We start from the raw sequence: 25,557 nt of genomic DNA on the forward strand, positions 1-25,557 counted from the left end.
GGGTATGTTAGGGGGTTGGTGCATTATGGATAAGGAAGGAGATGGAGAGTTTTTTGGTGGCCACTAGCTAAAGTAATAGCCAAGCTGGATCTGAGGATTGAATAAGAATCTAACAGTTGAGGACAGAATGAAAATTGACAACATTAGATCAAACTTTTCTACACACACACACACACACACACACACACACACACACACACACACACACACACACACACACACACACACACACACACACACGTCCCAGAAATCCTAGTAAAGTGGAAGGTTTCCCCTACAGGGGGTACTTAACTGACCAGCTTTGGAGAACAGCTAGCTAAAAGTTAATCACTCAAAGCCTGCAGAGACTGCACTTTGACAGCTAGAAAGTTTTGAAGGTTTGGCACCCCAACTACAGATTTTATATAGCTCTTCTCAAGCTCTTCATGTGGAAGGTGCCCGTAAATCTTTGGATGCGGCCCAGTTATATGCTTAGCAAAACAGCTCAGGTAGATGTAAAAGATCAAACAACATCTTTATAAAAAAAAAAAAAAAAAAAGTAGGGGAATTTCCACTGATGCCCTGACCACATTTCCCCAAGTAGTACACTGCCTCGGGTTTCCCCTGAAAAAGGCACCAGCCTAGTGTGAATAAATCTGTCAAAGAATAAATAAGATCTAACCCCATATTGTTTAGGCTACTACAATAGTGATCTAACAATAAATGTAAAACGAAGTGGGGATGAAGTCAAACAGTAAACATCTTCCCTTTCAAAAGACCATGTTTAATTTTGATACTAAATACAAGGCTAAAAGACTGCATGCAAGAGGCAGATAGTACAGTTGTGTACGCTTATCATAAATGTAGATGTTCGAGTGTATTCACTGTTGCAGTCATTACATTTGGGTTATCTGCTTGCAGGTAGCCCTCAGTCGGCCTGATCTTGGGTCCTGCGTCGGCTGCTGTCCCTTCTTCCATGTCGTCAGGGGTATAAAGCATGCAGTCTATGCCATTACATCAGTTTTTCTTGCCCCAGATGTCAGGTGCCCCTCTAATGGGGAACAATTAAATATAAAAGTACAATGATATATATCCAACAAAAAGGCAATTTTAAGCATAGTAAAAGAAAGTGGAGGTATAGCCAAAAGAAGTTGGGGGGGGGCTGGAGGGAGGGTAACCAGGACTGCAACAGTGAATACACTCGAACATCTACATTTATGGTAAGTGTACACAACTGTACTATGTTCTTCGTGTTTCACTGTTGCAGTAATTACATTTGGGTAGATTCCCAAAGCTATGGTTGGGAGGAGGAATTTAGATAGCATTAGGACCAGCTATAAAGCCCTGCAAGACTGCAGTGGCAAAGCCAGCTCTGGATTTAGAGAAAATTGGCAAAAGATAATGCTTGGTGAAAGTATGTACAGAACTCCAGGTAGCAGCTTCTAGGATGTCCCTGGTAGGGACGCCTCTGAGAAAGGCTGTAGAGGTAGCTGCAGCCCTGGTGGAGTGAGGTCTGATCCCCTGGGGGATAGGTTCTCCATGGTGCTTATAGCAGAAATGAATGCAATGGCCTATCCATTTAGAAATGGTTTGCTTTGAAATAGCCTTCTCTCCCCCTGCAGCAAATGCTACCAGTAGCTGTTCAGATTTCCTTTGAGGTTTAGTCCTGTCCAAGTAGAATCTGAGTTGTCTGTGCACATCTACGGAATGCAGTATCAGTTCCCCTTTGTTCTGTGGATTGGGAAAGAAGGTTGGCAAATGAATGGACCGATTAAGAGCCACACTGGATACCAACTTGAGCATGAAGGATGGATTGGTTCTGAGGGACAGCCTGTCCGCATGAAAGATGATGAAAGGCTCCACTGCCATAAGGGCCTGTAATTCAGATACCCTTCCAGCTGAAGTGATTGCTAAAAGGAAAGCTGTTTTCCAACAGAGACATTTTAAGTCTGCAGTAGCAGCTGGCTCGAAAGGAGGTAGAGTGAGTTTCTCCAAAACAAAGTTAAGATCCCAGGCTGGGGTTGGAGCTCTCCTGGGTGGTCTCACATTTTTGGCCCCTCTGAGGAACTGCTTGAGCAGTGGATGAGAGAAGGGGGGGGATTCTGTGTTATAATGAGCTGAAATGGCTGAGGCATGGATTTTAATGGAGGAAAAAGACAAGCCCTTGTGAAGCAACTCAGTTAAGTATTGTAAAATCAGAGGTAAATTGGGCGCTGCTGTACTTATCCCTTGAGACTGGGTTCCAGGCACAGAATGTTTTCCATTTCTCAGCATAGGATTTTCTAGTGCTAGGAATCCTTGCCTCTAAAATGATATCCATCACAGGTTTACTGAGGAATGGTAAAGGAGAGATTATGTAATTAGCCAGGCTGCAAGGTTCAGTGTTAGAAGCTGAGGGTGCAGAATCTGGTTCTCCTGCTGAGACAGCAGGGAAGGAGTCTGAGGCAGGTGCCATGGGGATAACTGTGACACACTGCACAGGAGGGGGTTCCAGTGTTGGTGTGGCCAGTCTGGAGCAATCAAAATCATCCTTGGTTTGTCCTGTTTGATTTTTAGTAGTACTTTGGAGAGCGGAGGCAGAGGGGGGAAGGCATAGACTAATAGGTTTTTCCAGCTGAAGGACAGAGCATCCACTTTCCAGGCTTGTTTGTGGGGAGTCCTTGTGCAACATTTGTCCAATTGGTAGTTCTCGGGAGAGGCAAACACGTCTATATCTGGGCTCCCCCATTTGCTTGTCAACATGTTGAAAATCCCTGGTTACAGTTTCCACTCGTGTGGGTCCATGAGGTTTCTGCTTAGTTCGTCTGCCAGTGTATTTAATTTTCCTGGCAGGAATTGAGCTTGTAGGTGCACTTGGTAGCTCAAGGCTGTGTTCCATAATGCCATGGCTAGTCTGCAGAGGGGGTAAGAATGTGTACCCCCTGCTTGTTTATGTACCACATAACAGTGGTGTTGTCCATCTTTACCATTAGTTGTCCTGGAAGAATGTAGTCCTTGAAGGCTGTCAGAGCATTCTGTACAGCTAACATTTCTTTTTGATTGATATGCAGATGCATTTGACTTGGGTTCCATTTGCTCTGAATGCACTTCCCTGCCAGGTGAGCCCCCCATGCATAGTCTGATGAGTCTGTTAGGGTTTGGGCGGCAGTGGGTGGTGTGAAAGGTAGTCCTGTGTTTTGGTGACAGGCCTCTGCCCGCCAAAGGATCTCTAGGCGTAGGCAAGGTATGATAGGAATCATTGCTTCTAGATCCTGAGAATGTTGACACCATAGGCTTTTTAGATACCACTGTACTTTCCTCATAGGCAGTCTTGCATATGGAATTAGAAGAATGCAGGAGGCCGTGAACACCAAGGCTTGCAGTATTTGTCTAGCAGATAGCAGGGTTTTTGTGGCCACTTGTTTGAAGTAGGTTGTGAAAAGAATTTGTTTCTCTGGCGTGAGGTAGGCCATCTGGGAAGTTGTATTCAAGCTTGCTGCCAGGAATATAATTTGTTGACAGGGTAGCAAGTGTGACTTATTTTCGTTTATGGTGTACCCCAGACAGTTACAACCCTTTGTATAAAGGCCAGATGATTCAAAAGTATGTCCTGGCATTCTGCCTGAATTAGACAATCGTCCAGGTATGGGTATATTTGAATATTTCTTTGCCTGCAAAATGCAATAACTGGAGCTAGGCACTTTGTGCATACCCGGGGGCAGTAGATACGGCAAAGGGCAGTGCAAAGAACTGATAGTGTGTGTAGCCTGCTTTGAAGCGTAGGTATCTTCTGCAAGATTCCCTGACTGGTATATGCAGGTATGCTTCTTTTAAATCTAGTGTTGCCAACCAGGCATCTTTGCCTAGCATAGGAAGTAATTGGTGAAGAGTCAGCATCTTGAATTTTGGAATCTCCAAAAAGGTGTTTAGAGTTGACAGGTCCAGGCTAGGATGCCATGAATTGTCTTTTCTGGGTACCAGGAAAAGTCTTGAGTAGAAACCTTGTCCCTTTTCCTCTTCTGGTACCAGATAAATAGCCCTCATGCTTAAGAATTACAGGATTTAATGGTACTTGTTTTTGTGCCTCTGCCCACTGATTTGGGGGTAGGTCCAGCCACCTGCTTGGCGTTGGCAATGTGTGGAAGTGAAATGTGTATCCTTGGGCCACTATATTTAAAACTCTTTTGTCCTGGGTAATGAGTTCCCAGTTCTTTGCATGAAGAGCAATCTTTCCCCCCAAAGGGACAGTCAGTTGACAAGTGCTTGGAAATTTTTAAAGGAAGTCACTGAGACAGTTTACCATGGGGGGGGGGGTCTTACTACTTCCAGATTTGGAAGTGGAGGCCCCCCACTGCTTAGTCTTGTGTGTCCCCGGAACTGAAACCTGGGGTTTTTGCTGTGTCTAGGTTTGGCTTGAGAAGACCTGGAAGGGGCTGGAAAGGACCAATTCTTAGAGGGACAGTGCCTACTAAATCTAGGAGACTGAACTTGTAAGAAATCTTTAACAGTTTGCATAGATTTAGCTTTATCTTCCATCTTTTTAAGAACTTCCTCAGCCTTGTTGCCAAACAGGCGGTCCTTATTTAAGGGAGCATCCAAAAATTTAGCTTTAACATGATCAGGCAAAGACTGTTCCTTAAGCCAAGCATGCCTTCTGAACACAGACCCAGTTAACAGCGGCCCTGCAAGAGGCGTCTAATGAATCAAAACCACACTGCAAAGTTTTCCAACTTGTTCAGCAGAATGCATTAAATCCTGTAATTCTTTATTTTCCACACAGTCAGGAATCAACATAATTTTCTGTTTAAAAAATCCAACATGTTGCTGATACATTAACATATGAAACTGGCAGTTTAAAGCCCTAATGGCCAAGGTTGCAGAAGTGTAAACCTTCTTATCCCAACTATTCAGTGCCCTGGAGTCTCTTTCAGAATGGGTAGGATTTTTAGCAGTAGAAGCCTTAATGCCCTTGGGCTCCTGTGAAATAGTCTCTGGATCCGCAATAGGATTTTTAAAAAGGAAGTTGTGCGACAGACCCTGTAGCATCTGTCTGGTTTTCTGGGAGCAGGCGGAAAGGAATCAGGGGCCAAACTAGATTCCGAAAAAGCATCATCAACTATGTCTAGTACAGGAGGAACAGCTAAAGGCCTATGCTGAGGTAGGAGTAAGAAATCCCCAAGCCTCTTTTTTGAATCAGAAAAATCCTGTCTTTCCCAGTGGAAATGCTCCCTTAGAGTATGTAAGGTTTCCCCAAAAGAAAAATCCTCAGGAGGGGAAAAGTACAGTTTTGTACCTACCATAAATGTAGATGTCCGATAGATATGCAACTGCAGTCCTTACATATGAGTTGTCCTGCCTCAGGCAGCCCTTCGGTCGGCCGGATTCCAAAGTCTGGGTCCGGCGTCGGCTGATGTCGCCTCCTCCCCGACATCAGAGCGGCTGGGGTATAAAGGCATCCGCCGACGCCATCTTCTTCAGTGTTTCTTGCCCCAGATGCCAGGTGCCCTCCAAGGAAGGCTAAATTTTGTGAATGGATAAGAAAAAATTTCAAGACCTGCACAACAGTAATAAACAGATACACCATAACAGATATCCCCAGCTAAATAGGAGAGGGGGAAGGACCCTAGGGAACAAACAGAGGGGTAGGAGGGAGGGAAAACCTGACTGCAGTTGCATATCTATCGGACATCTACATTTATACAAAACTGTACTATGTCCTTCAAGAATGCAACTGCAGTCCTTACATATGGGTTGAATACCATAGCCAAGCTGGGGGTGGTAGGATCTAAGCAAGGGATGGTGTAGCTAAAAGACCCTGCAGGACTGCAGAAGCAAAGCCTGCTCGGGATCTGGAGTATAAAGGCAGGTTGTAGTTTGGTAAATGTATGCACGGAGCTCTATGTAGCAGCCTCTAGAATGTCCTTTGTAGCCACCCCTCTTAGAAAGGCTGTGGAAGTGGCTATAGCTCTGGTTGAGTGTGGTCTTATATTGGCTGGCACACTCTTTCCATGGAAGGAGTAACAGAATCTGATGCAGTGTCCAATCCATTTTGAAATTGTTTGTTTGGAGACTGCCTTTCCTTGCACTCTGGCAGCATAGGCTACAAATAGTTGGTCAGACTTCCTGGTGGTCTTTGTTCTGTCCAAGTAGTAGCGTAATTGTCTGTGTATGTCTAAAGTATGCAGCAGCTTTTCCCCTTTATTTTGAGGTTTGGGAAAGAAGGTAGGCAGGTGAATTGCTTGATTTAGAGGCACCCTGGATATCACCTTTGGCATGAATGAAGGATTGGTCCTTAGAGAAACTCTGTCCTGATGGAAAATGAGAAAGGGAGGTACTGCCATGAGGGCCTGTATCTCCGAGACTCTTCTTGCTGAGGTAACTGCCAACAGGAAGGCTGATTTCCAGGAGAGGAATTGCATTTCTGAAGTTGCTGCTGGTTCAAAAGGAGGAAGAGTTAAATTTTTCCAAGACGTAGTTGAGGTCCCATGCAGGAACTGGTGGTTTTCTGGGAGGCTTGATATTCTTTATCCCTCTTAGGAACGGTCTTAGTAAGGGATGTGAAAACACAGGTGGATCACAGTTGAAGTTTGCTGAGATTGCTGAAGCGTGTATTTTAATGGATGAATATGAGAGGCCCTTATGAAACATTTCTGCCAAGTATTCTAATATCTGAGGTATGCTCATCATTGATGCATCCTGTCCCTTTTTGGCATTCCAGATGATGAATCTCTTCCATTTGGCCGCATAGGTTTTTCTGGTGGAAGGTCTGCGTGCTTCCAGCAAGATTTCCTGAACTTTTTCGGAGAGGGTGTCATGGGACAAAGTCATGGAACCCTCTAAGCTGCCAGTTGCAATGTTTGCAGGTTTTGATGAACAGTCCTGTAATTGTGTTGTGTTAGGAGCAGAGGCCATTGGGGCAAGGGCCACGGTTTGGAGTGAGTTATGCTCAGTAACAAGGGATACCAATGCTGCCTCGGCCAGACTGGAGCAATCAGTATTCCTTTTGGTTGCTCTGCTTTGATCTTCAGTAACACCTTGGTCATTAATGGTAGAGGAGGGAATGCATAGATTTCCAGGGCATTCCAGCTGAAGGAGAGGGCATCCGTTCTCCAGGCTAGAGGATGGTGAGTCCTTGAGCAGAACTTGTCCAGGTGGTGATTTAGATGAGAAGCAAATAGATCTATGTCTGGTCTTCCCCATGCAGTTGTTATTTGTGAGAAAATGTGTGGATGCAGCATCCATTCGTGTGGATCTATGAAATTTCTGCTCAACCTGTCCGCCAGTACATTGTCCTTGCCCGGAACAAAGTGGGATTGCAAATGGATGTTCAGTTTCAGGGATTTTTCCCAAAGAGCCATTGTTAGTCTGCAGAGGGGATACGAGTGAGTGCCTCCTTGTTTGTTTATATACCACATGACAGTGGTGTTGTCTGTCCTTATTAGCAGATGGCCTTGTTGAAGAGATTTTCCAAAGGCTTCTATGGCATGCATCACTGCCAGCATCTCTTTTTGATTTATGTGCAGAGGCATTTCCTTGGGAGTCCACTGGCCTTGAATGCATCTGTCCTCCATGTGCGCCCCCCATCCATGATCTGAGGCGTCTGTTGTAATGGTTTGACTTGCTTGAATTTTGTTGAAGGACATGCCTTGGTTTAACTGGCTTGCTTGAGCCCACCACAAAAATTCCCTTTGCAGGCATGGAATAAGTGGTATTACGTCTTCCAGGTTGTGGCTGTGTTGAGAACATAAGCTTTTTAGATACCATTGTAGCTTCCTCATGTGTAATCTTGCCAGGGGGATCAGAAGGATGCAAGATGCCATGAAACCCAGGGCCTGCAGGATCTTCCTTGCGGTCAGCTGGGTATGTTTTGCTAGGCTTTTGAAGTAATCTGGTAAATGCTGTTGTTTCTCCTCAGTGAGGAAAGCCATTTGTGATTGTGTGTCCAGTTTTGCTCCTAGAAAAATAATCTTTTGGGATGGTAGTAGCCTTGATTTTTGAATGTTGACTGTATATCCCAAAGCCTGCAGCAACCGAATGACATAGTCCAAGTTTTTTATCAATATTTGTTTGCTGTCTGCTTGTATGAGGCAGTCGTCTAGGTAAGGGTATATTTGAATCCCCTGGAGTCTGCAATGTGCAACTACTGATGCCAGGCATTTCGTGAATACTCTGGGTGCAGTAGATAAGCCAAACGGCAATGCTGGGAATTGATAATGCTCTGTTCCTGCAAGAAATCTGAGGTATCTTCTGCAGCTGTGTCGGATTGGGACATGCAGGTATGCCTCCTTGAGGTCCAGAGCAACCAGCCAAGACCCCTTGCCCAGCATGGGAAGGAGTTGCTGTAACGTCAGCATTTTGAATTTTGGCACAATGAGAAAAGTGTTTAGAATAGACAAGTCCAGTACAGGCCTCCAATGCTTTTCTTTTCTTGGAACAAGGAACAGTCTTGAATAGAATCCCTGGCCTTGTTCTTGTGGAGGTACATTTTCTATAGCTTTTATTTGTAACAGCTTTGCAACTTGTAAGAGAGCCTCTGACCTTTGATTTTGTGGCAGGTTTGGCATGCCTTGTCTCGTTGGTAAGGTGTGGAAGTGGAACCTGTAACCTTTGTCTATTATGTCCAGAATCCATTCGTCCTTGGTTAAAATGTGCCAGTTTTTTGAGAATAAGGATAATTTTCCGCCTAGAGGAGCTTCTCTTTGAGCCTTGGTAGGTGGATTGATAATCAAGTCATTGTGATTGTCCCTGTGGTGCAGGCGAACTCCCTGCTCCACTTCTTTGATTTGGTGGTTGCCATTGGCCCCTGTAGAACCTCGGTATTGCCCTCTACCTCGAGCACGCCTGTTCTTTCCCCTTTGAAACTTGTCCGAGTCTGGAAAGGACCAATTCTTAGAAGGCCAATTCCTACTGAATCTGGGAGGTTGAACCTGGAGGAAATCCTTGACAGTCTGTACTGATTTTGCCTTTTCTTCAATAGACTTCAGCACATCCTGTGCATTAGCACCAAAAGCTTCTGTTTTTCCAGAGGTGCATCCAGGAGCTTAACTTTAACATGGTCTGGCAGTGGCTGTTCTTTCAACCAAGCATGTCTCATATAACGGCCCCTGTCATGGCTGCCCTACATGAAGCTTCCAATGCATCATAACCACACTGTAGAAAATGATTGCTAACCTGCTGAGTGTTATGAACCAAGTCCTGCAATGCCTTTCTATCTATAGGCTCAGGAGAGGCTAACTTTTTCTGCAAATCATCCATTAAGAAATCCTGGTACTGAAACATATGAAAAAGGCAGTTAAGTGACCTCATGGCAAGGGTGGAAGAGGTATAAACTTTTTTGCCCCATCTCTCCAGGGACCTAGCTTCCTTGTCAGCGGCCAGAGGGTTTTTGGCAGAGGAAGAAGCCACTGCCTTGGGGCCCTGTGAAATAGTCTCTAAATCCACAGAGTGGGCCTTAAAGAGATGCTTATGGGTTTCAGGGACCCTGTAATATCTGTCAGTTTTGACAGGAGCAGGAGGGAGAGAATCAGGCGAAGCACTGGAGTCTGAGTATACATCATCAAGGACATCCAACACTGGAGGAATAGCTAAAGGTCTGTGTTGGGGCAGCTTAAGGAAGGTACGTAGCCTTTTCCTGGAGTCAGAGAATTCCTGACCCTGCCACTGAAAATGTTCTCTCATGGAGTGGAGAACTTCACCAAAAGAAATATCCTCTGGAGGGGAGGCAGAGGGAATAGAATCCTCAACATCCGAATCCTCATAGGCCTGGAAGGATTCTTCCTGGGTATCTGAGTGCTCTGAATCCCCAGAGGCTTCATCTGAGGAGAGGGTGTCTGTCTGCTCAGTTCTAGGCCTTTTCTCTGCAGGCGGCTGAGAACCTCTGTCCGGGTGCGGCTGAGAACCTCTGATAAGAGATTAAATCTGCAGCAAGAGTCATGATCTGTCTATCAGAAGAGGGACCCTGAGCAGTAGGCTTAGGGTGGGCCTTGGCCTGGCTGGCAGCCTTAGCACGTGCAAAGGCCTTGATGGACATAGATACCGGAGGCCTAGCTGCCCCACGTGCAGGGGTAACCTTGTCCACAGGAATGGTGTCGGGTAAATCCAGAGCCTCTGTTTCTGGAGGAAAAATCAACAACCGGCACTGGTGTAATCTCGGGGACCGAAGAACGCGTTAAAGCGGTGTCGTCTGCCTGGGGCGGTAGAATTACCGCTTCCGAAAGGACCGAAACACTCGCGGAGGGCTTAGGCGTAGTATCGGTGGAAGAAGCGGGCCGAGGATGTCGGTTCCGGTCCTTGCGTTTTTTGGTAGATTGTGTTGTCGGTTGTTCCAACGGCATGATATAAGCAAAGGATTCGCCAAAAAAGTCTTCGGCAAATTCTGCCCGGCGCCTGAGTGTGCGCTTATTAAAGCAAGCACAGGCCGAGACGTCGTGGTCTGGGCCCAGGCAAGGGAGGCAGTAAGAATGGAAGTCCTTATGAGGTATTTGTTTACCACAAGACAAACAATTATTAACTTTTTCAATTTTTTCTGACATCGGCTGAGGCAAGAAAAAATGTTCCCCAACGGGGTACTTAGCTTTTAGATGACTTCGGTAACTGAAACACAGGGGCTGACCGACTGGCACTTGCAAACTGTTTCTGCTTCGGGCACCGCGCGGCAAGAAAGACTGGAGAAGATGGCGTGTCGGCGGATGCCTTTATACCCCAGCCACTCTGACGTCGGGGAGGAGGCGACATCAGCCGACGCCGGACCCAGACTTTGGAATCCGGCCGACCGAAGGGCTGCCTGAGGCAGGACAACCCATATGTAAGGACTGCAGTTGCATTCTTGAAGGACATCAGAGGGAATGGAGTCCTCTGCATCAGAATCCTCATAAGTAGGTAAGGGCAAATCCAGATCATCAGAAGAATCAGAAAAAACAGAATCCTGGTCAGAAGATTCATAAACCACTTCAGTCCTAGGCCTCTTAGAAAGGGGGGTTGGTTACCCCTGATTAGAGTTATTAGATCTTCAGCCATTCTTATTTATTTTTTGGGCACAGAGGCCTGAGCATGTGGCCTGGGCGTTGTTTTTTTAGGCATGGTTCGAGATTTAGGCCTAAGAGAAGAAGGAGGCATTGGTTTAATATGCAAGTCCGTAGGCCTGAATACACCCTCAGAAGCCGGTGCCTGCACAGCGGCTCTGGACCCATCCAAGGCAGAGACGTCCGCGGGTTCCAGAGTTGAAGCATCTCGCGGCATACCGGACTCCGAATGGGTCTCAGTAGAGGCCTGCGAATCAGAAGTAGCAGGTATCAGGGGCTGCAAAAGCACCTTACAAAGTACCAGCACACTGGCGACTAGCTTAGAAGCGTCTTTGGCAGTTTTGGACCTCAGCGGCCTGTCTCTATCTTTGCGTTTTTTCGGAATTCCGGTAGTCTGATGGCTAACCGACATTTCTGGATAATCAAACAGAGAACCGACATATTTAGAGGCGAAAATGTACTGACGACAGATAGTGTGCTGATTAAATAAAGCACAAAACCGACAGCAAGGTACGTCGTGGTCAGGGCTTAGGCAAGGAATACAGTACGAATTAAAATCTTTATGAGGTATTTGCTTTCCACAAGTAATGCAATTATTAACTTTTACTGACATCAGTAAGGAGCAAGAAAAAGTTTTCTCCAATGGGGTACTTAGCTTTTAGTTGAAGATTTTGGTTCTGAAACTCGAAAACAAAAATTTCAGGAGTCGGCCGACTGGCACTTGTGAACTGCTTCTGTTTCAGGCACCGCACGGCAAGAAAGACTGATGTAATGGCGTCGGCTGCATGCTTTATACCCCTGACGACCTGATGTCATGGAAGAAGGGACAGCAACCGACGCAGGACCCAAGACTTTGTTAATCAGGCCGACTGAGGGCTACCTGCAAGCAGATAACCCAAATGTAATGACTGTAACAGTGAAACACGAAGATCATCATCACTTGGCAAGCAGCCTACAAATGGAAACATATCAGCAAGGTTAAATGAAATCATACTATATTTTACTTCACTACCATAGGATGGGGAAGTACTGAAGTGCATATTCAGAGTGAAAAACAAAACTTGCGTCATGTCATTTACATGAATAATATACAGCTTTTGAAGGGGCAATCAGACACTACTTACTTGTTGTCACTGTTTCCTCGGGATTTTTTGTAAGTTGCGTAATCCTCCAAAATGGAATCAACATTCTTTTTGGCAGGTAGAAAAAACAGCTGCAGTAGAATTAAATAAAGGCTTTACTTCATCTGACTTAAGGAAAAAAGTTTAAGCAGAAACTTGGACAGAAAAAAAAAGAGAAACACTTATAATGTAACAAAACAGTATGAAAGTACTCACCACAATAGCTGATCTTTAACAAGGCTGTCCTGCATTTGGTAAAAAGCTGAGAGTTTCTTTCCATATTTCACTTTGCTGTGTGCTCTTTTAATCTCAAGCTTTAAAGGACAGGGTCATAGTGTTTTACCAACGAATGCTATGTCGTCACTGCAAGAACAAGATTATGCACTTGGCCCCAAGTTTCACAATTACCACCCCCTAATGATTTTGGGGAAATCACCACTTGCATGAAAAAAGGTTGCACAATGATATAAAGGTGTAATCCTAAAGTAATCAAAATGGAAGCTTTGCAAAGAAGTTCAACTGAGTGCCCAACACAAAGACAGACCTGAGTTAAAATAAATATGACCAGATTAAAAGGCCCATCCTGAAGATCAGGTGATGTAATGAAAACTCCTACTTGTCATATCTTACAAAGTCTCTCTCTCTCCGGATTTGGTAAATCATATAAAAAAAATCTCAATTAACAGCGGTGGTGCAGCGGTAGCGTTGTTGCCTCACAGCAAGAGGTTTTCCTGTTCGATTCTTGGCTGTAGTGCCTTCTGTGTGGAGTCTGCATGTCCTCCCCTCAGTCGAATGGGAGTTCGAAAGACATGTGTGAATGGGTGTGCCTTTGTTGAAGGTTGGGTGTAGGGCTGGCAACTCAGCACCATAAAAATCTACTGCCAATCATTAGCGAACTGGTGTTCCACTGTGGCGACCCTAACCAGGAAAAGCCGTAAGACAAACAACAACAAAGATTCTCAATTATGGCAAAATCCCCACAATGGAGGTCTGAGGGTGGTCAGTAAAGTTATCCGAAATTGGATAAACAAGAATTTTTAAATTCCTGGAGTAGAGATAAAATTACAATGCATGGTGAAAACATTAAACATACGGCAAGTGGCTATGACACAGCTGTCCATAATGTGCATAATTCTAAAACTGGAAGCAGTTCTGCCTCAGTACAGTGACTCTTGACAGAGCTCTGAAACTACTTCTGGTAAGACACCAGGTTGTTATGGATAACCGAATGTGATTCTCTATAACAGGGAGAGCCTGGAGCTCCAAAGTCTGCATAGATGGGGAATGGCATACTCCGACAGACAAATTTCAAGTCCATCAAGCCTAGAAGGAAAGTAAATCTTAAGTTTAATCCCAAGAAAAAAAAAATCTCTCTCAGTTGCATGACATGAAGACACCTTCAAAAATGCTTAATTGCCTGTGTTGTGCCCCAATTTCAATGATGTACTGAGATGGCAGAAACATACTCCCTAACAATGGAATATCTGAGGCCAAAGTTGAAATGGTGCCCAAAGTAAGTCAAACAAATCTATCAGCAGCCTAGGAGGAGGATACTTCTAAGTTTAAGGAGCATTCCACAAATAACAGAACACATACTTTCTAGAGGAGGATGATCTCCTAAGTCACATTAAGCACCTCCGAAATTTCAGCCTAGAGATCAAACTGGAAGACAGGAGAATAATGCAGATACAAAGATGTAAAGAAGAAAAGTGCAGTTGTGTACACTTACCATAAATGTAGATGTTCGAGTGTATTCACTTTTGCAGTCATTACATTTGGGTAATCTGCTGGCAGGCTGCCCTCAGCTGGCCTGAATAACAAAGTCTTGGGTCCTGCGTTGGTTGCTGTCTCCTCTTTCATGACGTCAGGTCGTCAGGGGTATAAAACATGCAGCCGACGCCATTTTACTCTGTTTTTCTTGCCTCAGATGTTAGGTGCCCCCCAAATGGGGAGCAAATATTATATATAAACAAACAGAAATATATATAAATGCACTTTTAGCAACATAAACTTTACCTTCATCTAAAAGCAAATACACCACAAAGGCTTTAGTGTATAGTGAAGGAAAGAAAAGGTATAGAAAGGGAGATGGCGGGTGGGTAACCAGGACTGCAACAGTGAATGCACTCGAACATCTACATTTATGGTAAGTGTACACAACTGTACCATGTTCTTCGTGTTTCACTGTTGCAGTCATTACATTTGGGTGGAATCCCAAAGCTATGGATGGGAGGATGGAACTAAACAGCATTAGGAGTGGCTATAAGGCCCAGCAGAACTGCAGTGGCAAAGCCTGTCCTGGATTTGGAGAAGAGAGGCAAATGATAATGCTTTGTGAAGGTATGAACAGAGCTCCAAGTAGCAGCTTCTAGAATGTCTTTGGTTGGAACCCCTCTGAAAAAAGCTGCTGAAGTAGAGGAAGCCCTGGTGGAATGTGATCTGATCCCCTTGGGCACAGGTTTACCATGGTGCAAGTAGCAGAAACGAATGCAGTGGCTTATCCACTTAGAAATAGTCTGCTTTGATATAGCCTTCCCCTCTGACCCTGCAGCAAATGCTACCAGTAGTTGCTCAGACTTTTAGAGATTTGGTCCCGTTTAAGTAGAATCTTAGTTGTCTGTGTACGTCCACTGAATGCAGAATCCGCTCTCCCTTGTTATGCGGATTTGGGTAAAATGTTGGCAGATGAATGGTCTGGTTAAGAGCCACACTGGATATCACCTTAGGCATAAAAGAAGGATTGGTCCTGAGGGACACCCTGTCCGGGTAAAATATAATAAAAGGCTCCACTGCCATGAGAGCCTGTATTTCTGAAACCCTTCTTGCTGAAGTGACTGCCAAGAGAAAAGCTGTTTTCCAAGATAGAAATTTTATATCCGCAGTAGCTGCTGGTTCAAAAGGAGGCAGAGTGAGTTTTTCCAGCACAAAATTGAGGTCCCATGCAGGAGTTGGTGATCTTCTGGGAGGCCTTAAATTTTTGTCCCTTCTAAGACACTGTTTAAGCAGAGAATGAGAAAAGAGGGAAGGCTCTGTGCTGTAATGAGCCAAGATGGCAGAGGCATGGATTTTTATTGAAGAAAAAGATAGGCCCTTGTCAAGCATCTCAGTCAAATATTGTACAATCTGAGGAATATTGGGCTTTGCTGTGTCTGTTCCTTGTGCTTGGTTCCAAGCACAAAATCTCTTCCATTTATCAGCATAAGATTTTCTAGTACTAGGCCTTCTAGCTTCCAAAATGACATCCATCACAGATTTACTGAGAGGTGTTGTTAGAATAATTAATTGATCAGCCATGCTGCAAGATTCAGAGTTTGGAGCTGAGTGTGCAGAATTTGACTGTTCTGCTGAGACAGTGGATGAGGTATTTGAGGCAAGTACCATGGAGGAAGTTGAGACATATTCCTTAGAAGTGGGTACCAGTGCTGGCGAGGCCAGTCCGGAGCAACTAGGATCATTTTTGTTTTTTCCTGTCTGACTTTTAGTAAGACCTTGGAGAGTAGAGGCAGAGGGGGGAAGGCATAGACTGATAAGTTTTTCCAGCTGAAGGATAGGGCATCCACTTTCCATGCTTTTTTGTGATGAGTTCTTGTGCAGAATTTGTCCAACTGATAATTTTGGGGAGAGGCAAATAGATCTATGTCTGGGCTCCTCCATTTCTGTGTTAACATGCTGAAGATTTGTAGATCCAGTTTCCATTCGTGCGGGTCCATAAGATTTCTGCTTAGGTTGTCTGCCAGAATATTTTGTTTTCCTGGGAGGAATTGAGCTTGAAGATGCATTTGGTAAGTCAAGGCTGTGTTCCACAAGGCCATGGCTAGTATGCAAAGGGGGTAGGAATGTGTACCCCCCTGCTTGTTTATGTACCACATAACTGTGGTGTTGTCGGTCTTTATCAGTAGTTGTCCTGGATGAAGCAAGTCCTTGAAGGCTGTCAGAACATTCTGAACAGCTAGCATCTCTTTCTGGTTGATATGCAGATGCATTTGGTTTGGGCTCCATTTGCCCTGAATGCATCTCCCTGCCAGGTGGGCCCCCCAAGCATAGTCTGATGAGTCTGTAGTTAGGGTTTGGGTGGCAGGGGGTAGAGTGAATGGCAGTCCCTTGTTTTGGTATCATGTCTCTGCCCACCAAAGATACTCCTGTTGTAGGCAGGGAATGAGAGGAAGTAGAAGTTATGTACTCACCATAACGTTCCATCTGAGTAGGTAGTTCATTTGTCTGCAACCTGTGGGTTACGGATCCGATATCGGATCCGAGCCGACAACTTGTTTCAAGGTAATGGATCTGAGCTCCTAGCTCCTCCCTTCACCCATAATCCCCTGCTAACCCTCCATGACCTCAGATCGAGTTTGCCTCTCAATATATATCCAACAAAGGATATCTAACTAGTAGATCCGAAGAAGGTCAGGGGGAAGGAGGAGGGGATGGTTGCAGACAAATGAACTACCTACTCAGATGGAATGTTATGGTGAGTACATAACTTCTAAATCTGAAGTAGGATGTTTATTTGTCAGCAACCTGTTGGACAGAGTCCCCAGCTACCTGCACCTTGGGTGGCCATCATGGAAGGATATTACAAAGCACCGCAGAGCCAAAGGATGCTCTCCCTCTAGAAAGTAGGTCTAGCTTGTAGTGGTTGATAAAGGTATGAGATGAAGCCCAAGTGGCTGAAGAACAAATATCATCCAAAGGAACTCTAGACTTGAAAGCCGCAGAAGTAGAAATGGAGCGGGTGGAATGAGCACAAACTCCTTCTGGTGCGGGTCTACCCGAGGCTTGATAAGCCAGTAGAATACATTGGGAAATCCAGCGAGATAAAGATACTTTAGAGATAGCTTTCCCCCAAGTTAAATTTGGCAAAGGAAACGAACAGCTGGTCAGATTGTCTATGGCCAGCTGTCCTATGAGTATAAAACAAGCTGCCTATGAACATCCAATGAGTGCAGCTTGTACTCTCCTTATTTTGATATTTAGGGAAGAAACCGTAAATTTATGGATTGATTTATGTTGGTTTCTGATGCTATCTTGGGAAGAAAGGAGGGATTGATCCTGAGGTACACTCTATCTGGGTGAAAAATCAGGTATGGAGGCTTCACAGAAAGAGCCTGAAGCTCCGACACTCTTTTCGCTGAAGTAATGGCTACAAAGAATGCTGTTTTCCATGACAAGAATTTGAGATCTACTGAAGCAGCGGGTTCAAAGGGTGGAGCAGTCAAGGCTTGAAGAACTGATGTAAGATCCCAGAAGGTACGGCTTCTTTTACAGGGGGTCTAAGTAAAAAGGTACCCTTGAGAAAGGTTTTACACAATTTGGCCGACATCAAGGGCCCTGTATTATGTCCCACATGATAATGAGATATGGCTGCCAATTGCACTTTGACAGTTGAACAACTAGCGCCTTCCTGAAAGAGTTCAGTTAGGAAGTCTAAAATGGATGGAAGAGGAGCCGTAAAGGGATCTAGATCGCGGTGCTCCACCCAGATGGAAAAACATTTCCATTTACTGTGATACACTGTCCTGGTGGAGGGCTTATGCACTGCCACGAGGATGGCTTTGACTGGTGAAGAGATACCGGGAGTCTTAACTAGGAGTGGAACTGGAGCAACCAAGCTGTCAGTTTCAGATTGTCCAGGTTTGGAGTTGGCAAGTCCAACGGATGGGAGATGAGATCCGGAATGGGATCTAGAATCCAAGGGTGATTCACAAGGTGAGACCACAGGTAAGGGAACCAAATTTGTCGAGGCCAGAATGGAGCAATGAGAATCATCTTGCTCCCCAACCGCGAGGCTTTCTGTAAGAGTTGTATCATCATTGGCAGAGGAGGGTAGGCATACAGTAGACCGGGAGGCCAAGCATGCACCAGAGCGTCTCTTGGAGTTTCCTGGAGGATTAGAGCCAAGAAATTGTCGCATTTGGTGTTTGATGGAGATGCAAAAAGATCGCAGCAGGGTTGCCCCCATGTTGCGAATATCTGCTTCGCTACTAGAGGATTGAGAGACCACTCGTACGGGGTAAGAAGGGTGTGACTGAGCTTGTCCGCTAGGATGTTGGTCCTCCCCGGAATGTGCGTTGCAATCAGAAAGCGGTTGGTGGAGATCGCCCATTCCCACACTCTCATGGCTTCGCGGCAAAGAGGGTAAGATCTGGTTCGCCCCTGTTTGTTGATATATCAGACCAACGACATGTTGTCCCACTGAATTGCAATCGTTCCTGCGGGGAGGAAGCTCCGAAGTGCTTGCAACGCCAACAGCACCGCTCTCATCTCCAGAACATTGATATGCAGGGAGGTCTCTGTATCATTCCACGTGCCTTGGACTGTCCTACCTGGAATAAATGCCCCCCCCCCCCACCCGAGGCGGGAAGCGTCCATGGTCACCATGGCGATAGGGGGAGAGGTGCAGAAGGGACGGCCCGTATGGAAGATCGATGCTTGGAGCCACCATAGTAGCGCCCTCCTGCAAGCCTTGCTGATAGCAATGGGATGGTGGAGAGGAAGGGATAGGAAGGACCATTGCACTAACAGAGTCCATTGCAGTACTCGCATGTTCAAACGGGCGCATGGAAGGAGTGTAATCGCTGCCGCCATGGAGCCTAGTGCCCTCAGGACCAATTCCGCTGGTGAAGCCTCTGAATGAAGGATAGCCCGCACATGAAGTTGTAGGTTCCTGATTCTCTCGGAAGTTAGGAAGGCTCGCAAATCTCTGGTGTCTATTCTGGCACCTATGAATTCTATGACCTGTGTCGGAGCCAGTAGAGATTTGCCGACATTGATAGTAATGCCTAGTTGTGGGGCTAGATGGAGAAGAAGTCTCTGGCCGAGCAAAGTAGATGCCTTGTTGGTGTGGTCAGGAGCCAGTCGTCCAGGTACGGAAAGACCTGAATTCCCTGGAGTCTCAGGTGGGCCGCAATCACTGCTAAAACTTTGGTGAACACCCTGTGGGCTGTGGTGAGGCCAAAGGCAAGGACCCTGAACTGCTAGTGAATGGCCCCCAGCCGGAAGGGAAGGAACCTCCTGGATCGTTTGTCCATTAAGATGTGGTAGTACGCATCCTTGAGGTCTATAGAGCACATCCAATCGTTTTCCCTCAAAAGGGGGAGGATAGATTGAAGAGTGACCATTCGGAATTTTTCCTTGGTTACTGACAGGTTCAAGCGGGAAAGGTCTACGATGGGTCTCAAGTCCCCCGTCTTTTCTGGCACCAAAAAGAACCTGGAGTAGAACCCTAATCCGAGCTGGTCTTGGGGGACGGGCTGGATGGCTCTTTTTCTTAGCAGCTGCTGTATTTCTGCGGCTGCGGCCTCTCTCTGATTGGGTGGTACATCGGGGATGTTCTTGGATTGGGGGACATGAAGTACTAGTATTTTGTACCCTCTGGATATGATGCGAAGCACCCAGCTGTTTGTTGTGATGGACTCCCATGCCGCAAGGTGTTTCGAAAAACTCCCCCCCCCCCCCGACTGCCTCCAGAGTGGAGCAGCCAGGCAACCCCTCAGGGCTGCTGCGCGGGCCGCTCAAAGAAAGGTTCTCTGGACCCAAAGTTTCTCGGAGCCCCTCTGCCCCTGGGGCGTCCTCCCTGTCCACCTCTGCCACGATAGGACTGGTTGTCCGGAGCTGGTTGGGAATGTTGTGATTTCCGGAACCACATCTTCTTCTGACCCTTTTGGTTCCTTGCAAAGGACCGCTGGGGAGCAGAGAAGCGGACTCAGACGGCAGACATCTTCCCGTCCTTCTCGCTCTGGACAAGTGTCTCGCAAACTGTTTTGCCAAATAGGGCAGAACCATCAAAAGGGGCGTTCGCGAAGGACGCTTTAAAGGGCTCCGTAAAGTCGCAATGGCGGAGCCAGGCCGGACGTCTCATGACTAGGCCTGCTCCGCTAGCCCTAGCTGCTCCCTCTGTGGCGTGGGACAACAGCCGCATAGAGGTGTTTGAAATCGATCTCAGAGTGGCCATTCGGGTGGAGTACAATTGTTTGTCTTCCTCCGACATGGACTCAGGGGGGGATGCAGCGTATTCTTTGATAAGATCCCGCTGCATCCTGATGACATGTGCCATATAGTTCAGAGACCTTACTGAGAAGGTCGCTGAACTAAAGACTCGTTTCCCTAAGCGATCCATCAAACGGGACTCTTTGCTCGGTGAATGAACTGAGGGACTCTCCTGAGCCAATTCCCTCTTTGTGGCTGCCGCCGTCAACATGGCATCTACAGGGGGCCCCTTACTCCAATGTGATCGGTCTGAGGGGGGGCTAAGAATCCTATCTGGTCGCTTCGGTATTGGCTCCACGGATCCTTCCACACCCTGGTGGTAATGAGGTCCATCAGGGGGTCGGCTGGAGGGGACACCCAAGAGGTAGACGGGCCTGCCTCGAATGCCTCCAGAAACACGGACTCGTCAGAGGAAGACTTAGGGGCAGACCACCCACCTCTGATTCTCAGCATCTCCATGATGTCTCCAAAAAAGACATCTTCAGGGGGCGATCTTGGGGAGCCTTCCCCTTCCTCCAAGTCCATGTCCTCGGTTAAGAACTCAGGGGAGTCCACGTGCCTCCTTTTGCACTTATGCTTGCGGGGAGCTTCCTCGGGGGGACTGTCCGAGGAGGCCTCGCCAGCAACATCTTGTTCCAATGGAACTATCTGTGACATCGAAGCAGGCTAGCCCTTTGGCCGGGTGATGGAAGCCTGGCCCAGCAGAGAGGGAGTGCAGGGAGGAGTCGATGCAAGGACTGGGGGGTCCGGATGCTCTCAACAGAGCCCTCTCCACAACATCGAAGGCCGAGGGAGAGCCACTCTCCAATGGATCCGAAAGTCGGCTCCCACTCGGATCCGATGAAGGGATCGGAGCCGGCGTCGAGACAGTCGGATCAGAGGGACCAGTGTGCTCCGACCTGGACGGAGCCGAAGGCACACTGAATCCCCCGGATATGAAGCTCGGGCTACGGCTCAGAGAGGTCGGATCCGACAGGCTCGAGGGCAGGGTCGGATCCGAAGTACCAAGTAATGTCGGCGCCGACCCACCCCCGGCTCCAAGGCTGCTCGGCTCAGAGTGCTCCGAACCCGGGTAGCGGGTCGGAGAAGGAGCAATTGGGTGGAAAAAAGGTGTCGAGCTCCCCTGAGGGGAGGCAAGAGCACTCCCATCTGCAGATGGGCCTGGATGAATCTATGCATCATCCGGTCCAAGTCTGCATCGGATAAACTGAAGGTAGATCTCGAGGAGGCCACCGAGGCAGGCCTGGAATGCCGCCTCGATGACCTCGACGGAGATTGGTCTCCTCCTCGGCCCCGGGAAAAACAAGGGATCGGAGCCGAGGAGGAGGAGACCTAGAAGCAGTGGAGGGAGAAGCCCTTAGCTGGTGGGGCCAACAGAGGTCTCGCCGCCGCTTGTGGTGCTTCTCCTCCGTTTCCCTCCTGGCCTCCCTGTCCTCTGACACTTTAGCGGGAGTTTGAGTCCCGGAGAGGCAGGGGGCAGGAGTGGCAGCCACCACAGGCTGTGGTGGAGCCAAGGGAGCAGCAGAAGTAGCGGAGGCCGAAGCCGAATCCGGGGGTAAAAGTCCCACCAGGACCAGCTTCGACCTCTTCTCTTTCAGTGCCCTGGGGTTGAACGCTGCACAGATGGTACAGCCTGAGGTGAGTTGTTCAACCCCAAGGCACGACCGCCGAGTGTGGCCATCAGCCGGGGAGAGCTTATGGCCACACTCGGTACATTTAGAAAATATGGCTTTTGGGGCCTCAGCCATTCCTTTTTTTTTAAGAAAAAAGAAAAGCAACTACACACACACAGGCCCCAAAAGAAACGCAACACACACTCACACACTAGCGACCAGCGAAGGGAGGGTACTAATTAAAAAATAAGGAACCTAACTCTGACGCACTTTAAAAGTATTAATTTTAACTAAAAAAGAAATTCCTGACAAGAAGTACTTAGAAAAAAGTAACTTTTCTTCACTTATCTGACGAGCTCAACAAGGATCCAGCCATCCACAAGCGCGGCAAACTAGATCTGAGGTCATGGAGGGTTAGCAGGAGATTATGGGTGAAGGGAGGAGCTAGGAGCTCGGATCCATTACCTTGAAACAAGTTGCCGGCTCGGATCCGATATCGGATCCGTAACCCACAGGTTGCTGACAAATGAACATCCTACTTCAGATTGTTTCCAGACTGTGACAATGTTGACTCCATAAACTTTTTAGGTACCATTGAAGGTTCCTCATATGCAGTCTCACATATGGAATTAGTAGAATGCAGGATGCCATGAACCCCAAAGCCTGCAGAATTTGTCTTGCAGATAACTGGGTTTTTGTTGCCATTTGTTTGAAGTACGTTGTCAGTTGCCTTTGTTTGTCTGGCGTAAGGTAAGCCATCTGGGCAGTTGTATTCAAGTTTGCACCCAGGAATGTAATTATTTGAGAGGGTACCAGTTGTGATTTCTTTTCATTTATGGTGTACCAGAGGCATGCTAGAAGCCTTTTTACAAATGCCAGATGTTGAAGAAGAATGTCCTTTGTCCTCTGCTTGAATGAGATAGTCATCCAGATAAGGATAAATTTGAATGCTTCTTTGTCGGCAGAATGCAATTACTGGTGCCAGGCACTTTGTAAAGACCCTGGGCGCAGTAGATAAGCCAAAGGGCAGTGCAGAGAATTGGTAATGCAAAAAAATTGCTTTGAAGTGGCGGTATCTTCTGAATGATTCCCTTATTGGGATATGCAGGTATGTCTCTTTTTTAAGTCTAGAGTTACTAACCAAGCATTACTGCCAAGCATAGCAGTAGCTGTTGTCAAGACAGCATTTTGAATTTTGGAATGTCCAGGAGCGTGTTCAATATCGAGAAGTCCAGTATTGGACGCCATGAATGGTCTTTTCTGGGTACCAGGAAAAGTCGAATAAAAACCTTGTCCTTTTTCCTTTTCTGGTACTGGTTGAATAGCCCCCATATCCATGAGGGACATAACTTGTTAGTGGGCCTCTGTCCACTGGTTTTGTGGCAGATCCGGCCATCCGTTTGGAATTGGCAAAGTATGGAAATGAAATCTGTACTCCTGGGATACTATGTTTAATACCCACTTGTTCTGGTAATTAACTGTCAATTTTGAGCATGAAGTGCTAGTTTTCCCCCCAAAGGGGCTGCCAAAAGGTAAGTGCTTGGTGATGGTAGAGGAAAGTCATTGAGACTGCTTACTGTAGGGTTGTGCTTTGTTCCCTCCAGTTTTGGAGATGGAGGCACCCCATTGCTTTGACCTGTAAGAACCCTGTGATTGGTATCTGGAGCCTTTTGAGTGCCTGGATTTGCCTTGAGTGGCTCTGTTGGACACAAGAAAGGACCAATTTTTAGTAGGCCAGTGTTTACTGAACCTGGGTGGCTGCACTTGCAAAAATCTTTTACAGTTTGCATAGATTTAGCTTTGTCTTCCATTTTCTTTAAAACCTCTTCTGCCTTATTACCAAACAGAGTATCATGCTGTAAAGGGGCATCCAACAATTTAGCTTTAACATGATCAGGCAGATTTTGCTCCTTGAGCCAGGCATGCCTTCTAATCACAGATCCAGTAACGGCGGTGCTACAAGAGGACTCCAAGGAATCAAAACCACATTGCAAAGTATGCTATCCAACCTGTTCTGCTGAATGCAATAATTCCTGTAACTCTATTTTCCACACAATCAGAAATCAACATAATTTTCTGTTTCAGTAAGCCCATAACATGCTGTTGATATTTAAGCATATGAAACTGGCAGTTTAAGGCCCTGATTGCCAAGGTTGCAGACATATAAACCTTCTTTCTCCATCTATCCCAGTGCCCTGGAATCTGTCAGAGGGGGTAGGATTTTTGGCTGTAGAGGCCTTTACACCCTTGGGACCCTGAGAAATAGACTCAGGATCAGCAGCAGGATTTTTGAATAGCAATTTGTGGGAGTCAGGAACCCTGTAATATCGGTCTGGCTTGGCTTACTAGGAGCCGGAGGCAGGGAATCAGGAGCCATGCTCGATTCCGAAAACACATCAACAATGTCTAATACAGGAGGTATTGCCAAAGGCCTATGCTGAGGCAGAAGAAGGAAATCCCTAAGCCTCTTTTTTGATTCAGAGAAGTCCTGACTCTCCCACTGAAAATGTTCCCTTAAAGTATGCAAAGTCTCTCCAAGAGAGTAATCCTCAGGAGGAGATGCAGATGGGATTGATTCCTCTGCATCAGAATCCTCATAGGGTGGAACTCCTGATCAAGATAATTAAATCATCAGCCATTTTGATCATCTGTTTTTTTAGGCATAGGGGCCTGAGCACGTGGCTCATGAATCGGTTTTTTAGACATAGAAGATGTTTTTGACCTTGTTTTTGAGGCTGGCGGCGGTTTAATATAAAAATGTTGAGGCCTGAAAACACCCTCAGAAGCCGGCGCCTGCTCAGCGCCTCCGGACCCATCCAAGGGAGAGACATCCGCAGGTTCAATACTCTGAGAATCTCGCGGCATACCGGACTCAGAATGGGTCTCGGTAGAGGTCTGCGACTCAAAAGTAGCGGGCATCAGGGGCTGCGAAAGCGCCTCATTGAGTACCGGCAAACCGGCGACTGGCTTAGGAGTAGCTTTGTCGTCGGCTTTGGACCTAGACGGTCTGTCTCTTTTTCTTTGTGTTTTTTGCGAACTCAGGTAGTTGGATTGCTAACCGACGACATTTCAGGATAATTAAATCTTGAACCAAAATATTTAGAAGCAAAAATATACCAACGCTTAACAGTGCGTTGGTTAAATCTAGCACAAAACCGACAGCAAGGCACGTTGTGATCTGGGCCTAGGCAAGGAATACAGTACAAATGAAAATCCTTATGAGGTATTTGCTTGCTACAAGTAATACAATTATTAACTTTTACTGACATCGGTAAGGAGCAAGAAAAAGTTTCCCCAACGGGGTACTTAGCTTTAGTTTGAAGACTGCGGTTCTGAAACTCGAAAGCGAAAATTTCAGGAGTCGCCCGACCGGCACTTCCGAACTGCTTCTGCTTCGGACGCCGCGCGGCAAGAAAGACGGAATAAAATGGTGTCAACTGCATGTTTTATACCCCTGATGACCTGACGTCATGGAAGAGGAGACAGCAACCGACGCAGGACCCAAGACTTTGTTATTCAGGCCGACTGAGGGCAACCTGCCAGCAGATTACCCAAATGTAATGACTGCAACAGTGAAACACGAAGAACATCAGTCATCTTGCCAACCAGTCAAGATATACAGCACCTTGCCTAGAGGAGTCCAAAAGATGAACTGAATGGAACCAAACCATCCACAGCCACCATGCTGAAAGACAGAATGAGCTTTTCTTCTTTCTACCAAGAATTATTTAAGCAGACGAGGGATAAACATTAACATGACATTGTGGTTGTACAGTTGGGAAAATACTGTACCCAGTGTGATTGTATCAAAGTGAATGTATACTTTCATTAGTCACTTTTTATGTAACGTGAACTAGT

General features: G+C 46.5%; 1 protein-coding gene across 1 annotated transcript in view; it reads right to left on the bottom strand.

The window, feature by feature from the left end:
- The window catches only part of MORF4L1 (mortality factor 4 like 1), a gene marked incomplete in the record, with an annotated part of 852,677 nt that overhangs the window by 462,790 nt on the left and 364,330 nt on the right, over positions 1-25,557 (bottom strand). Inside the window, 1 exon segment of the mRNA XM_044077694.1 lies at positions 12,104-12,192. Within this exon segment, the coding sequence (XP_043933629.1) occupies positions 12,104-12,192 (89 nt within the window).

The sequence above is a fragment of the Protopterus annectens genome, chromosome 7.part0 (assembly GCF_019279795.1).
Source record: "Protopterus annectens isolate FY-2018-M chromosome 7.part0, PAN1.0, whole genome shotgun sequence".
Classification (NCBI taxonomy): Eukaryota; Metazoa; Chordata; order Ceratodontiformes; family Protopteridae; genus Protopterus; species Protopterus annectens.